Genomic DNA, 14,422 nt, shown 5'->3' with positions numbered 1-14,422 from the left:
ACATTTAGTAGTAAAACAGCGAGGTTTGGATGGAAATGGAATTTAAAGTGCTGGTCTAAGTCTGGGGAAGGAATAAAAAAGCCTTTGCAGAGCTGAGACTCGTGGGAAGCTTCCCAGTTACAGGTGCTTGGGGAAGCTGTGGAGCTGCTTTAGGGATGCCAGGATGGATTCTGTGTTTTGGGAGAGAAAAAACAAAGCTCTTGTGAGCTTTGTCCCTTGTCACTGTGGCGACTTGGCTGTGCTTGAGCTGCTCTTTCCTTTCAGGGCAGCTGCACCCACAGAGCTGGTGGTGAAAGGAGAAATCCACTCAAAATGGGAGGTGTCCAGCTTTTGAGAAACTTCTCCAAAAAATTAATCTCCCCCTTTGCACAAATTTTGTGACGTTTGACAATTTTCAAGTGGCGGCAGCATCCTTGTGAAAATTTCAAATGCTCTGGGAGATCAACCTGCTTTTCCTAGCAGTCAGGCCTGAGTTTTTTTCAAGGAAAGGTGGTTTGCTGAGGAAAAAACCAGGAAATTCTGACGCATCCTGGAGATAAAAATATCCTGTTCCCTGAGATAAAAGTAATCATTTTATTGGGGTTTTTGTAAAAGAAGAAACATTTCAAGGCCAAAGAGAGAAAAGTTTTGAAAACATCTCTTTTTTTTTTTTACCTTTTGCTGCACAAATTTATTTCCCACCCACCTGTGAGCTCAGCTGTGCCCTGCCAGGGGAGCCCCTTCTGCCCAGTTAAGTGTGGACAAGGCTGGGGGGACCCCCACTCAGGGCTGAGGGTGCTGCAAACCCTGCCAGGGAGGGGGCAGAGCGCTGTGATTGCCTCATTTTTCTTTTAATTCACCTCTTTCTTTGCCTGGAGGAGCAAAAACCGGGAGAAGAACAGATTTAGGGGATGAATCCAGCAGGGAGATGCTGCAGGACTTCGTTGTTTGTTGGGTTGCTGTCACTTGTTTGCCCTGCAAGGCTGTTCCAAAGCCTGGTTTATCCCCCTTTTCCCATTTATCTCCTTCTCTCATTTATCCCCCTTCTCCCATTTATCCCTCTTCTCCCATTTATTCCCCTTCTCCCATTTACTGCCCTTTGCCTCAATTATCCCCTTTGCCCCATTTGTTCTCTTTTCTCCCATTTATTTCCCTTCTCCCATTTATTCCCCTTCTCCTTTTTATTCCCTTTTCTCCTGTTTATTTCCCTTCTCTCCCATTTATCTCCTTTTCTCCCATTTATCCCTTTTCTCCCATTTCTCCCTTTTCTCCCGTTTATCCCCCCTCTCCCGTTTATCCCCCTTCTCCCATTTCAGTTTCCCTGCTGCTGTGCCACCAGGGCAGGTTTGTCCCCTCGTGCCTTTCCAGAACTATTTTCACCTCTCCAAACCCAGCCAGCTGGAACTCCTGTGCCTTTCCCTTCCCAGGGCCGCAGACCCGGCTACTTCTCCTTCCTGGATCCCTTTTCTCCCGGCGTCTGGCTCTTCATGCTGCTCGCCTACCTGGCCGTCAGCTGTGTCCTCTTCCTGGTGGCTCGGTAATGTCGCGGTGCCTTTCCCTTCCTCGCGGTGCCACCTAGTGTCACTCGCAGACCCGCGGAGAGGGGATGCCCAGGGGGACACGGGGACATCCTCTGCCCCCCAGCTCACCGGGATGGGCTGGCGAGAAGTGTTTGTCTGACTGAGGTTTGTCACCGTGTCCCCACTCTGGGATGGCCATCGTGGCCTGGTTCAGGATGTGCTTGGCCACAGCGGTGCCCAGAGCTGCGTGGGAAGGGTGGGAGAAGGTTTTGGAGAAGGTTTTGGTGCTGTTTGAATGCTCCCTGCAGATGTTTTTTTACCCCTTGTCCTGAGCAGGGAGGATGGAGGCTGTTGGGAAGCTGCAAATCCATTCCGAGGTGTCAACACAAATTCCGTGAGTGATGTCTGGATCCCTCGGCCCTGAGCAACTCAGTTTGTGGAGGACAGGAAGGTTCATGGCTATCTTTGAGCAGCTGACATGCAGAGCCTCGCTCGGCAGCTCTCAGCTCCATTCCCCTGTGACCAATTTAAATCAGTCTTAAAACACCGCGCCGAGAGCTCGCCTGCAGCGTGGCCCCATCGAGGCCCGGGCTCTGGGCTCCACTGCTGCTCTCCCTGACCTCCCCACATCCCTGTGGATGGGCTCTTACAGGCAGAGTGGAGCCGTGTCCTGGCTCAGGGCTCGATGGCTCTTTGGGGACACCCTTAATGCCCAATTCTCACTGCACAAATTGGAACTGTGCTGTCACCTGCTCCCTCAGCACGGCTACAGTTGTCATCCTGACAGGGCTGGACTGGGTTCTTCAAATGCTGTTACAGCCTCAGAAACGCAGTTCTGGAGAAACCATTGAATAATGCAGAGCTGGTGTCTCTTTAGCCCCTTCTTCATGTTTTAAATATGATCCTCCAAAAAGGTTTACCCACTGGTAAACCTTTACCACTCCTTTACCCACTGGAGAGGGAGCTTTGGCTGCTGCTCCCTGCCTTGCTCAGCAGGAAGGAGCTTTTGACCCTGTGCATTGCGGACTCTCCCAGAGCACTGGGGTTTGCTGCCAGTGCTTGATCCACCATGGAAAGTCTGCAGGAAATAACCTTCTCTCCTCCCTGGTACCACGGTGAGAGAGGGGATGCAGGGATGAAAATGACCCCTGCCTTTTGGCTAAACACGAGGTGAGCTGGCAGAGCCCTGCAGCTATTTTGGCAGTGGCCCCAAAATGACCCTCCCAGGCCCCAGCTTCCTTAGCCAGAGCAATAAGACGGAGTGCAGCTCAGGAATTAGCAGACTTTCTTAGCAACCAGGGATCTGGGGACTGGAAACAGCGAAAGAGAGAGAGAGAGCTGCAGTCACAACAGTGACAGACTGTCAGATATTCCCCATCCCCACCTCTGGCCTGTCTCTGAAGGATGGGATGCTTTGAAATACCAGCACTTGACTTCCAACTCTCCCTCAGACCTTCTCAGAACAACCCTTTGCACCAACATGGTTTTTTTGATGGTTTAATGCAGTCAGGGCTCACACACTTCGCTTTTGAACTTCCCATCAGCGCTCGTGCTCCAGCAGGGAACACAGCCAAAGACGTTTGATTTCTATTTCCATCAAGTCCGTGCACATCTGGAGTTGCTGCTGTGCTGTGAATCTGCACACAGGGCTGCAGGATGCACGCAGAGCTGCCCAGAGCAGAGCCTCTCAAAGTTTTTGCAAATCTTTACAAGAAAGCCTCTGGCTCCTGAGTCTTAGAGCAAACGTTTCACGCAGCTCTGAGCCCTGGGCATCAACTGACAGCAGAGAGTTTCCTCCTCAGAAAGCTCTGCCTCCAGGAGAGCTGGAGCTTCACAGCTTTTTTCTCTTCTTTTTTCTTTTTTAAGTGTCCCATTTCGCAGCACATTCCCTGAGCTCCCCGTTTCTTGTCCTTTCAGGCTGACGCCGTACGAGTGGTACAGCCCCCACCCCTGCTCCCAAGGTCGATGCAACCTCCTGGTGAACCAGTACTCCCTGGGGAACTCGCTGTGGTTCCCAGTGGGGGGGTTCATGCAGCAGGGCTCCACCATCGCCCCCCAGGCGCTGTCCACGCGCTGCGTCAGCGGAGTCTGGTAAGGAGGGCAGCCCTTCCCTTCAGGAAGGTTCCTCTGGCCTGAAGTGGATGTGGAGGAGGAATTTCCTCATGGAAAGGGTTGTGGGATGTTGGAAGGGGCTGCCCAGGGAGGTGGTGGAGGCATTCAAGGATGACTGGATGTGGCATTCGTCTGTCTGGGTGACCAGGTGGGGATTGATGGTTTTGGAGGGTGTGGATACAATATACCGCTAGCAAGATTCCTCTATTTAATTATTTTACAACTCTCTTATAGACTTTTTTCTTCGTAGTCTAATTGGTCAAAGGATCAGCCACCCCTTGGGGTGATCAGCTAAAATCCTAAAACATCCATTGTCAAAATATTTTCCTACTGTACCAGAAACAAAGCTCTGCAAGGTCACAGGTGTTCATAGCTTATAGAACTCTGCTGATATCTTCATGAGAGAGAAAAGTATCTCACAGGACTGGAAAGAAGCAAGAAAAATTCTTGCTAGCAGCTTTTTGTATCCACAGGAGGGATTTTCCATCCTCAGTGATTCTGGGATTCTCAGAGGCAAAGGGTGGGGACGGAGGGCAGATTTTCCGAGGGAAACCTCATCTTCTCTTCCCTCTCCCTAGGTGGGCGTTCACCTTGATCATCATCTCCTCCTACACGGCCAACCTGGCAGCGTTCCTGACCGTCCAGCGGATGGACGTCCCCATCGAGTCCGTGGATGACCTGGCTGACCAGACCACCATCGAGTACGGCACCATCCACGGCGGCTCCAGCATGACCTTCTTCCAAGTAAACCCCGTTCTTTGGCTGCCTGGGGGGCAGGGGGAGCACAGGGCACCCCTCAGTGAGATTTGGGTGTCCCCTCAGCCTGCTGCGCCCGTGTCACTCCAGTTTTTGGAGAGATCCCTGCACAGGATCCACAGTGGGGATGATGGGATGAAGGCGGGAGAGGCGTGGTGGGGGACAGAGAAGGGAATTAAGACAAGGAAGTCAAATTTTCATGGGTCTCCAAGTGGTTTTAGCTTTTATTTGAGAGTCTTTCAGGTGAGATAAGCAAAGCAACATTTGCACAGCCCAGGCAGGCTCGCAGAAGTCAAAGTGCTGACGCCTGTGTGAGGTCAGTGGCACTGAAAATAAGTAAGTCAAGTGTATGCAAAGTTATGTGCGCCATTTAGCCCAATTTAATTTTTATCTTCTCTGCTCTGCTCAGAAGGGAAATAAATGAGTGAATCTTTTCTGCAGCTCTCTGAACGCACAAAGAACTGCTTGAGGATTATTTATTTATTTATTTATTACTTGTTGAAATTCCAAAAGGAGAGAAAGCTTGTTCTCACTCTTTCCCCCCACTCTGAGTCTGAACTGAGTTTGGAAGGCTGGGAAATCTCTGGAGTGAGCCTGAGCTTTTCAGGCCAACTTTATGCTCTTCAGGGATATGGAAAAGAGCTACTTTTAAGCCAAATTTTACATCTAAAATGAGCTGAGCAGAGCCTAAGTGAGTGAGGTGGTTGTACATGAGGGGCTCCCTTGAGGAAAGCTTTCAAGTTTAAGCCCCTGACTGTGTCTCTGCACTGCCTGACGGGTGCTGGAGATCAGAGAGGAAATTAGGAAAAGAGGCTTTTGTCCCATTTGCGTTGCTTTAAGCTGTGCTGGGATCTATTTGCCCCTGGTGTGAGGATGGGGAGGTTCGAGCAGAGATGGATAACACAGGCTGCCTCCATCACCCCTCCCTTCCTGGGTGCATGAGGGAATGTTTGTCCCCTCCTGAAGCACCGTGTCCTGGCAGTGCTTCCCCTCACACCCACACAGAGTTTCAGGTTTAAAAATGCAGCGAATCGGGTCCAACTCCCCCCCTGCTCATCTGTCTCCTGCCCAGGTGGCTGCACCCAGAGGACAGAGCTGGACAGACGAGGACGGGAAGTGGGTCAGCAGCAGAGTCCCCGAGGCTGTCCAGCATCGCTCGGCAGCCACAGAAAATGAGCCCTTGACAGTGTGAAAATCCTGGTGTAGAGCAGAGTGTGTTTATATTCAGTCTTTGTGTGAGCAGGTCTCACTCTCTGCTCAGTGCAGGCAAGAGAGATTAATCATTCTCAGTTTTCTTTTCATCAGACCAAGGTGGTTCAGCCACCAGCAAACTCTGAGGATTTGGGGCTGGCTGAGCTTTAGTTTATTGTAATCACTGACAAAAAAAACCCAGTTCTTTTCAGCAGGCACTTTGACTTGCCTCACAGGGGGGTGAACCAAATCTGGATTATTTTTTGAAGAAAATTTGCAAGCACCAAGCTCCAGAGAGCTTTTGTGCTGCCCCCAGCCCTCCATGCCCTCCTCAGGGTGCTGGAGTCTGGCTCTGACACTGAAGAACTGTTGGGACAATGTTTGAGGGATGGTCAGTAGGGTGTGAGCTCTACAGGAAGCATCCAGAAGTTTCAATCAGCCAAGCAGGAGCTATTTTTTCTGGCTTTTTCTTTGTGTTTTTGATACATGGTTACTGAAAGTATGATTTTTTTTCTGAAGTTGAATTTACACAAAGAATTGGGGAATTGGGGCATTTCATGCCCAGCTTTGCCAACAAACTGCCAACATGTTTGGGCCTGTTTGAGATAAATGAAGACGAGGCATCAAAATCCTCTCTGAATCTGAAATCTGATTTGTTTCCTCTCCTCATTGTGGCCTTTTTGCAGCGGCACCCGATTTGGGGGTTTAATTTTGGGGAGTCTAATTCACCCCAAATCTCCTCCCTGAGCTGTGGCTGCCTCTTTCTCCTCACCAGAACTCCCGCTACCAGACGTACCAGCGGATGTGGAATTACATGTACTCCAAGCAGCCCAGCGTCTTCGTGAAGAGCACGGAGGAAGGGATCGCGCGCGTGCTGAACTCCAACTACGCCTTCCTGCTGGAGTCCACCATGAACGAGTATTATCGGCAGCGCAATTGCAACCTCACGCAGGTCGGGGGCCTTCTGGACACCAAGGGCTACGGGATTGGCATGCCCGTCGGTAGGCAGTGAAGAACAATTCTAGTCCTTCTCAGCTGTCGGCAGAGGACCGGAGCGTTCCAAAGGCTGCGCCGGCTCTACAAGCCAACGTTGCATCTCACAGCTCTGCCCAGAGTCCTTTTTATTTCTTACCTGTTGCCCACGCTCAGAGCCAGATGTGCCAGACCCTGCTCTGGTCCAGAGCCATGTGAGACGCGAACCGCGGCTCTTTCAATAATTCGTGTGAAAGATGTCTCAAAATTGCTGCTTGTTTTCTGCATATCTGCTCTTTGCTGACTGTTTCCTTCCCCAACCAGTGTTTGTGCATCGTTTTGTGCTTCTTGTTTTGATCCCAGAAGTGATGTCAAAGTAACGCTGTTGCAGCTCTGGTAGTTTTTAGCACGAGTGTCTTAACAGCTGGTGGTTCTTAGAACTGCAGGACAGAGAGTTGGGCGGTTCAGGGGCTATCTCAGCTCATCATCATTTAACAAATGCAGGGGTTTTGTCTTTCAAATGCATGAGCTCCTTGCAAGAGAACATCACCACTAAATAAGGGTTTAGTCGTTGTTATTCCAAACGATCCACTGATCTTTTGGACAGCCTGGAAGCCTTGTCCTGACCTTTAAGCCCTGACATTTAGCAACACAAAGTTGAGGTGGATTACATAAGGCCCCGTCACACAAACAGCCTCTCTAGTTTAGTGAACATGGGTAAGCTTGTAAAGTCACAGCAACCTGATCAAAGTGAGTACAAATCCCTACCTTCAGGGCTAAATTTGTTCTGACATTGTCTTGTTAAACAGTGAAACCGTAGCAGATAAGAGGAGCAGAAAGCTGCTGGCTGGGACAATAGTGCAGAGTTACTGGGAGAAGTGCAGCCTTTCCCACGGCCCTTCCTCGGGATCTCTGGTAGCAGACACTGGGACTGCAGCAGAGCTCCACGCCCAGCACAGGACTGAGCTTCTCCACCATGGACATTTGGGCTTCCATGATCCTTGGGGTCCTTCCAACTCAAGATTTCTATTCCGTGGCCAGTTTGAGGGAAGGAGCGTTAGAGCAAGGTTGAATTGGAGGTAGAACGACAGGAGAAGGACCTCCGTGGTCTGCAGGAGCAGTGATACTGAACTGCTCATTTAAAAGCCACAGCTCCCTTTGTCATGGACCTCCTCCAGTGGCCTGTGTGGGTCGTGGTGGCCAGGCAGAGTCACCTTCTGCAAGTGACATTAACCAGGTGACATTCCCAGCCGGGAGGCTGCAGCTTTCCATGGCTTGCATGGACTGACAGCCCCTCCGAGGCACCTGGAGAGGAGCTGTGGTAGCTGGGCACGCTGGGATGGGGCGAGTGGGGAGGATGATGATGATGATGATGATGATGATGATGATGGGGAGGAAGGCGGGACCCTACCACGTCCCTCTTGGCCTTGCAGGCTCCGTGTTCCGCGACGAGTTTGACCTGGCCATCCTCCAGCTGCAGGAGAACAACCGCCTGGAAATCCTGAAGCGCAAGTGGTGGGAAGGAGGGAAGTGCCCCAAAGAGGAGGACCACAGAGCCAAAGGTGAGCCCTGCACTCAGGCGACCAGGCACAGAAACATCCTGGCCAGAGGTGCAAGGATGAACACCCAGCTGCATGTCTGCCTTGTTTTCTGCCTGGGAATCACTTTTTCCCCTTCTCCTGACCTGAGATTCCTTCCCTCACAATTCAAGGAGAAAGCCAAACAGCTCCGCTGTGCCTCACGCTGTGTGTTTTTGCCTGGGGCAGAGATAGCGGGAACAACCAAATGACAAATATTGGAGGCATATGGAGGGTAAATTAGCTTCTAATGAATGTCTGGGAAAATGGATGGCTAAAGGGATCAGACCAAAATCCTGGGTTCCTTGAAGGGAGATGGATCTCCACCACAGGCCCGCTGGTTAATGGCTCCAAGTGAAAGCATCTTTTACACAGCCAGGGGAAGGGGCACGAGGACTTTATTAGTACATTTGTAAACTGAGGAGCAAATTCTTTTGGGTAATGCTATGCAAATTGCCATAAAAGCCACCACATTAGGCTGATGTCCCAGCGTGAGAGCAGTTGCCAGCTTAACACAGTTGCTGCATTTTTTTAGTGTTGGCAGCTGCCCTCTCCTCAGCAAGTGTTTTCTGGGAGGCCAGTGGGCCCCCCAGTTAAAAGCACAGCCTTGTGACCTTTGTGAGGGCAGAGAAAAGAGCCAGGCCAGATGTGGGGAAGCTCTTTTGGCATTTTTGACCTTGCAGCAGGTGTAGGTGTGTGTGTCTGTGCAGTTCCTGATGGGACTCCATGGGGCTGGGAGGTGATGCTCAGTTTTGGGCAGTGCTGCTCTACAGGCAACCCCAGTTACTAATTTCCAGGTTGAAGGTGTAAGACATCAGGTTACTGCTATTAAAGGAGTTACTTTCAAAGGTGGAAGGGTTTGGTTTTTTTCTCTGTAAACTGTGCAAAAATCAACTCCAAGGTGGAATCTAGGCTGGGGGCTGTTTTGAGATGGCTTTGGAAGGGGGAAGCTGGGCTGTTTCTGGCACTACCCAGCACAATCTGTGACCCTGGGCAAGTTTTTCTGCTGGTTTGTTCCCTGTGCCATGGCTCACTTCCTCAGTTTGGGAGATGCGGAAGGCTGTAGCTGCATGGAGGAAGGAAATACCTCTCAGTGAGCTTGGGTGTCTGAGGTGGCACCCAGGCAGAATGCTGGGAGCATGTAGAGAGAGGTACCAACCCTGAATTCACACTTGTGAGCTGCTGGGAGGAGCGGATGGCCTTTACCTTTGGGTCTAAATTGTGATTCCAGGCTGTGTTTTCTGCTTTGCCATTGCTGAGGAAGCAAAAGTCTCTGATTTACAGACTCCCTGCATTGCTCTGGGGGTGGTGCCAAGAGAATGACGGAGGAGGAGGCAGAAATGTGACCTCCTAAGTTTTAGAACAAAACAGGTCAGCGATTTACAAGGATTTTGGTGAGGTTTTATGTCTAAAAGCCAAGCCGAGATTAAGTCAATAAATCATCGATTCTTACACTTTGATTTAATGCTACAGGAGGGAGAGGAAGATTTTTATAGATGTTCTTGTTGAGAAATGGCCTCATACAGCAAACCCAGTGCAGGGCATGTGTTTTTTAGTAATCAATCCAATCAGGGACCCAAACCAAACACAGGACAGAGGAGCCACATCCCAGGACAGCGAATGTCGAGGTTGGCTCATCTCACAGGCAGATGAAGGCACAGTTTTGGCAACCAGGGCTGTGGTGGGAAGTGAGGTGACAGCCTCAGAGCATGGAAAACTCAGGTTTTTAAGGGATGGATTTTTCTTCAGCTGGTGAACTTCCTGGAATGCAGGCTGGGTAGGCATCGTGGTCATCCAGTGGAAACAGGCTGTCTGAGGGAGGTGGGATAAAGCACCCCATGGAAGGGGCTGTTTCCTTCTCATGGGCCAGGGGTGCTGGGCAGAGAGACCCAACCCATAACAGAGACCCCATTTTGTCACCCTGTGGAGTGACACAGCATCCTGCTCTTGTTTGGAGCCTCTCCTTTCCCAATGCAGTCCAAGCAGCCGGAATCATTTTCCTGCAGCACTTTGTGATGTAATCAGAGGAGCTTTTCCTTGTGCCAGCTGCCTTTAAAGCCCTTCCCTGTCTCCTTCATCTCTGCTCCTTTAACCACCTTGCTCCTCTTCCTTTGCAAAGTTCAAAGCCACCGGAGCTCGGTGAATAATTTGCAGGGATTAATGTGCCCCATTGATCCCGCGTTTTTCCCCTCCTGTTTTCGGTTTGTCCACAAATTGCTTTGTGCTTCCCTCCAATGTTCTGGCTGTTTATCTGCAAAATCATCATTTCTGAGAAGGCATCTTCGATCTGCAGTTATTGCAAGTCACTCACTTGGCCATCTGAGTCATGCAGGGAGCTATTAATAGGACACTGCTGGCTCCATGGTTTTGGTCCCTGGCTGGGTGTCTCCGATGCCAACAAAACAGCAAAACCTGGGGTTTCTGTGCAGCACTACTTGAGACTGATGATGTTTCTGCCTCTCCAGAATGTCCCTCCTGCTTTATTTTAGGCTTGGGAATGGAGAACATTGGTGGAATCTTCGTGGTGCTCATCTGTGGCTTAATCGTAGCAATTTTTATGGCAATGCTGGAATTTCTGTGGAGCCTTCGACACTCTGAACAGTCAGAGGTAGGACCTGGGAGTGTCCTGAGGGGACAGGGTGTGTTTATTGCTGTCTGTGGGGTGTCCTAGAGCAAGTCATGCACCCAGCTGGAGGAGCATTCCTAGCTTTGACACCTCAAACACAGGAGCAGGCTTGGTCCTTTGGGCAGGGTCTAAAATCCATGAGCTTCTCGTGCACTCCTACTCAGAGCGAGGCTGTAGGGATGCTCCAGAGGATCAAAGCTGTGCACAGCATCCAGGTACCTTTCCTGGGGATGGGATTTCTACCTGCAACAGGTTTGGATCTTGTGTTGATGTGAGGAACACCCGGGAGGGTCTCTGATGAGAGTCAGAGTTGGGTTAAATCAAGTGTAGATGTCTGAACACTGATGTTAAAACCAACGGCACTGAGTCCATAAAAACTTGGCATCAGAATCATGGAATGGCCTGGGTTGGAAGGGACCTTAAAGATCCATGATCAGGGACACCTGAGGGCTCCAAGGCCTCACCACTCCGGGAGCCAGAGCCCCTGAGGGACTCCGAGCTTGCTCAGGTGAGCAGGACGCCTCCGCTCTCCCCTGCAGGTGTCGGTGTGCCAAGAGATGGTGACGGAGCTGCGCAACATCATCCTGTGCAAGGACAGTTTCCACCCCCGTCGGAGGCGAGGGGGGGTGGTACGGACTCGCCCCGCTCTGCCCGAGGAGCGCCGAGCCCGCAGCACAACCACGCTCAGCAACGGCAAGCTGTGCAGCGGGGGCGAGCCAGACCCCCTGGCACAAAGACTGGCACAAGAGGCCGCCCTGGTTGCCCGGGGCTGCACCCACATCCGCGTGTGCCCCGAGTGCCGCCGCTTCCAGGGGCTCCGGGCGCGGCCGGCCGCGGGGTCGCCGGCGCGGAGCGAGGAGAGCCTGGAGTGGGAGAAGGCCACCAACAGCAGCGAGCCCGAGTAATGTTGGGGCGTCGGGGTGGGACGAGAGGGTCCTGTTCCATTTTACAGAACACGGACTTGTACAATGTCAACTCGTTTTTAAATCAATAGCAGTTACCCGGCTTCTCCAGAGCAAGGTGGACCTTGGGGTGGACGCAAGGGCGGAGGCCTGGCCGGAGGGCTGGCTGTGGTTTTGGTGTCCACTGCAGCCTGGCGTGGCACGAGGGAGGTCCCCAGGCTGGTGGGTGTCCAGAGGTTGTGTCTGGGAAGGAGGGATGTGGTGGGTGGCTGGTGCAGCAGATATTGCCCACCCAGGGGCTGGAGGGGTTCTTGGAACTTCTCCCCCCTCCAAGGTCAGGAGAAAGGACACTGGCACTGCCTCTCCGTCACTTACTGGGGGATGTTCTCTGAGGGCAGGGGGTGGGACTTTTTATTTGCTGTGGATATGGGAAGGGAGGAGTCATTGTTTTGGTTTTTTTATTTAATTTGGGTATGTCAGGACCCAGTCTCCAGGGCACCAGGTGCTGAACTCTTCTTCCTTTTCGGAGGGTGGCAGGTGGGTTGAAGGGGGAAGGGGAGGATGGGATGGGACACGCTCCCTGTGAGAAGCAGCATTTGCTGGAAGTCCATCTGAGGAGTTGTTAAAATTACTTATATAGAGAAATATATCTATACATAGATATATATACATATATTAAAATGCCAAAAAACAGCCAACAAACACAGTGAACTCAAAGAGGCCTTGAAACGCCTGGAATTTCAGGGGTTCTGTGTCTTTTGTTTTGTTCTGGGGTTATCTTTTGCCTTTTTTTTTTCTTTCTTTCTTTTCCTTTCTGTTCTTGGGATGGGGTGGGGGGACCCTTTTGAGGGAGTGGGGAGCACTGGGGGAGGCTGCCCATCCCCCCCAGCTGAGGGAGGAGGTGTTGGGACCCCCAAAGTGTCCCTGGCTGTGCTCTGCACGCTCCTGAAGTAACTCTGAGCTCTGCCCCAGGCTCACGAGCTCCCCAAATCCATGACCCCACGGAGAACCCTCAACTTTCAGGGTGAATTCCAGCCACACAGCATTTGAGAAAACCATGAGCCCGGGATCTCGTGTAAGGAAAATACTGACTTCCCTAGAAACGGCAGCAGCTCACCCTCTGCTTGGTACAGATGTGGGGTTTACACTGGCAAATTTAATTTTCTGATTGAAAAAACAAATTCTATGCAATTTCTGGTTGTAAAAGGAAAGAGACGACAATGGAGAGGGGCAGGGGAGATAAAGCCTTGAGTGAAGGTACATCCTGTTCTTGAATTGTTTTCTTTTCTTTTTGTCTTGAATGTACTGAAATAAAAGATGTCCTTGTATAATCATGCTTTTTTTTTTTTTCCCCCCTCTTTCCATCCCTATTCAGAGTCAGGAAAGTTGTGAGACAGTTCGAGGCCCGTCTGCTCAGGGAGAAACCCAGCAACTTGACAGGCAAGAGGTGCTTTGGCTGTTGCAGGTCTCTGCTGCCCGAGTGTGAACACACCTGTGGTGTTGCTGTTGGTGTAGCTGAATGGAAAACAGGAGTTAAAAAGCAAAGGTCAATTAAAAAGAAAGCCCAAACATCTGGTGATGAGGAAGGAGAGAACTCAGAACTGACAGCAGGGTGAGCAGGGATGCAATTCCATCCTTCCTAGACCTGCTGGTCGGAGCCCAGCTGCCCAGGGGAGAATCCAGAGTGATTCCAGCAGATGTTTCTGAAGAGGATGTGCAGGGAATGGGGTGGGATCCAAGGTGATGGGCACAGCAGGGTCATTCTGTTGTTCCCAGCAGGGTGTGAAGGGAAGCTCTGCCTCCCAGTGACTGTAAAACACACAACAAGGAGAGGATTTAGAGCTTGTTTTACAGGATGTCGTAGGAGATGTTCACAGAGGTCCTTCCTGACTTTCCCATCTGTGAGTCCACAGGGTGTTCCCCTCTGCCTGACTTAAACTGAGCAGTGAGGTGAGGTGAGGCTTCCCCAGTGCCATGGGGTTGGAGAGGCAGATCCTCAGCTGAGGTGAGTCAGTACAACTCCATCCAACCCTGCACAGAGCCAGGCTGGGCTTTCAGGGTCCTGACAGCCTCACTAGAGACATCTGAGAGTGCCTGTGTTGTGCTTAAAGGCCAACATGTTTCCACAAGCCGCAGAATGTATTCATCAAAAGGAAGCTGCTTTTTAAAATTTATTTACAGATTAGTAGAAGAAAAGGCTCCATGAATCATTTATCAGACTTGATGTTTTTTTCACCACTTCCCTGCATTGAATTAAAGAGAAATCTTGACAGAGCCAGACATTATTCTGCATCTCCAAAGATCTTGCAGTCATCTGCTCAGACAGAGGATGTCAAGGAAAAAAATGATGAAATGCCACCTGGTTTCTGAGTGTCTTTGCTTTTTATCTCTTCTGTTAGCTTGCTCCACCCATGGTATTTTATATCTGGGTCTGTATTTTAAGGAGATTTGTTTCATGTCCCTCTTACCCTCTTCTCTCTTTTTAATGTTACATTTTTTTTTTTTCTTTTAATGTTCAGAGGCTTTGCGCTCAGAGCAGAAATGGACCTCAGACGAGGAGGATAAAAGCTGCTGTCATTGAGATGCTTTCTCTAATGTGCCTCTGTCCTGTATTTTCTGCTCCCTGGTAAATCCTCGCAGGTCCCACCCTGGAGGGAGCAGGCAGCATTATGTGTGTGCTGGGTTTGTGCTCACACACGTTTGCATACCCAGATGGGTTTACATCTCACATATTCCCTCTGTCCCCAGGTTCTTTTTTTTCCTTTCCTCTCATCTTTGAAACCATTG

The 14,422-nt window shown here is 50.7% G+C and overlaps 1 protein-coding gene across 1 annotated transcript in view; it reads left to right on the top strand.

Annotated features, from left to right (window-relative positions):
* The window catches only part of GRIK4 (glutamate ionotropic receptor kainate type subunit 4), a gene marked incomplete at its 3' end in the record, with an annotated part of 114,946 nt that extends 103,308 nt beyond the window's left edge, over positions 1-11,638 (top strand). The window contains exons 13-19 of the mRNA XM_082297104.1: positions 1,407-1,516; positions 3,417-3,590; positions 4,190-4,355; positions 6,334-6,559; positions 7,964-8,092; positions 10,597-10,715; positions 11,273-11,638. Coding sequence (XP_082153230.1) covers positions 1,407-1,516; positions 3,417-3,590; positions 4,190-4,355; positions 6,334-6,559; positions 7,964-8,092; positions 10,597-10,715; positions 11,273-11,638 — 1,290 coding nt within the window. The remainder of the gene's footprint in view (positions 1-1,406; positions 1,517-3,416; positions 3,591-4,189; positions 4,356-6,333; positions 6,560-7,963; positions 8,093-10,596; positions 10,716-11,272) is intronic.
* Between the last annotated feature and the right edge of the window lie 2,784 nt (positions 11,639-14,422).

Source organism: Coloeus monedula, assembly GCF_965178545.1.
Source record: "Coloeus monedula genome assembly, chromosome: 25".
Classification (NCBI taxonomy): domain Eukaryota; kingdom Metazoa; phylum Chordata; class Aves; order Passeriformes; family Corvidae; genus Coloeus; species Coloeus monedula.
Note: the sequence above shows the minus strand (reverse complement) of the source record. Positions and strands in the feature narration are given on the sequence as shown.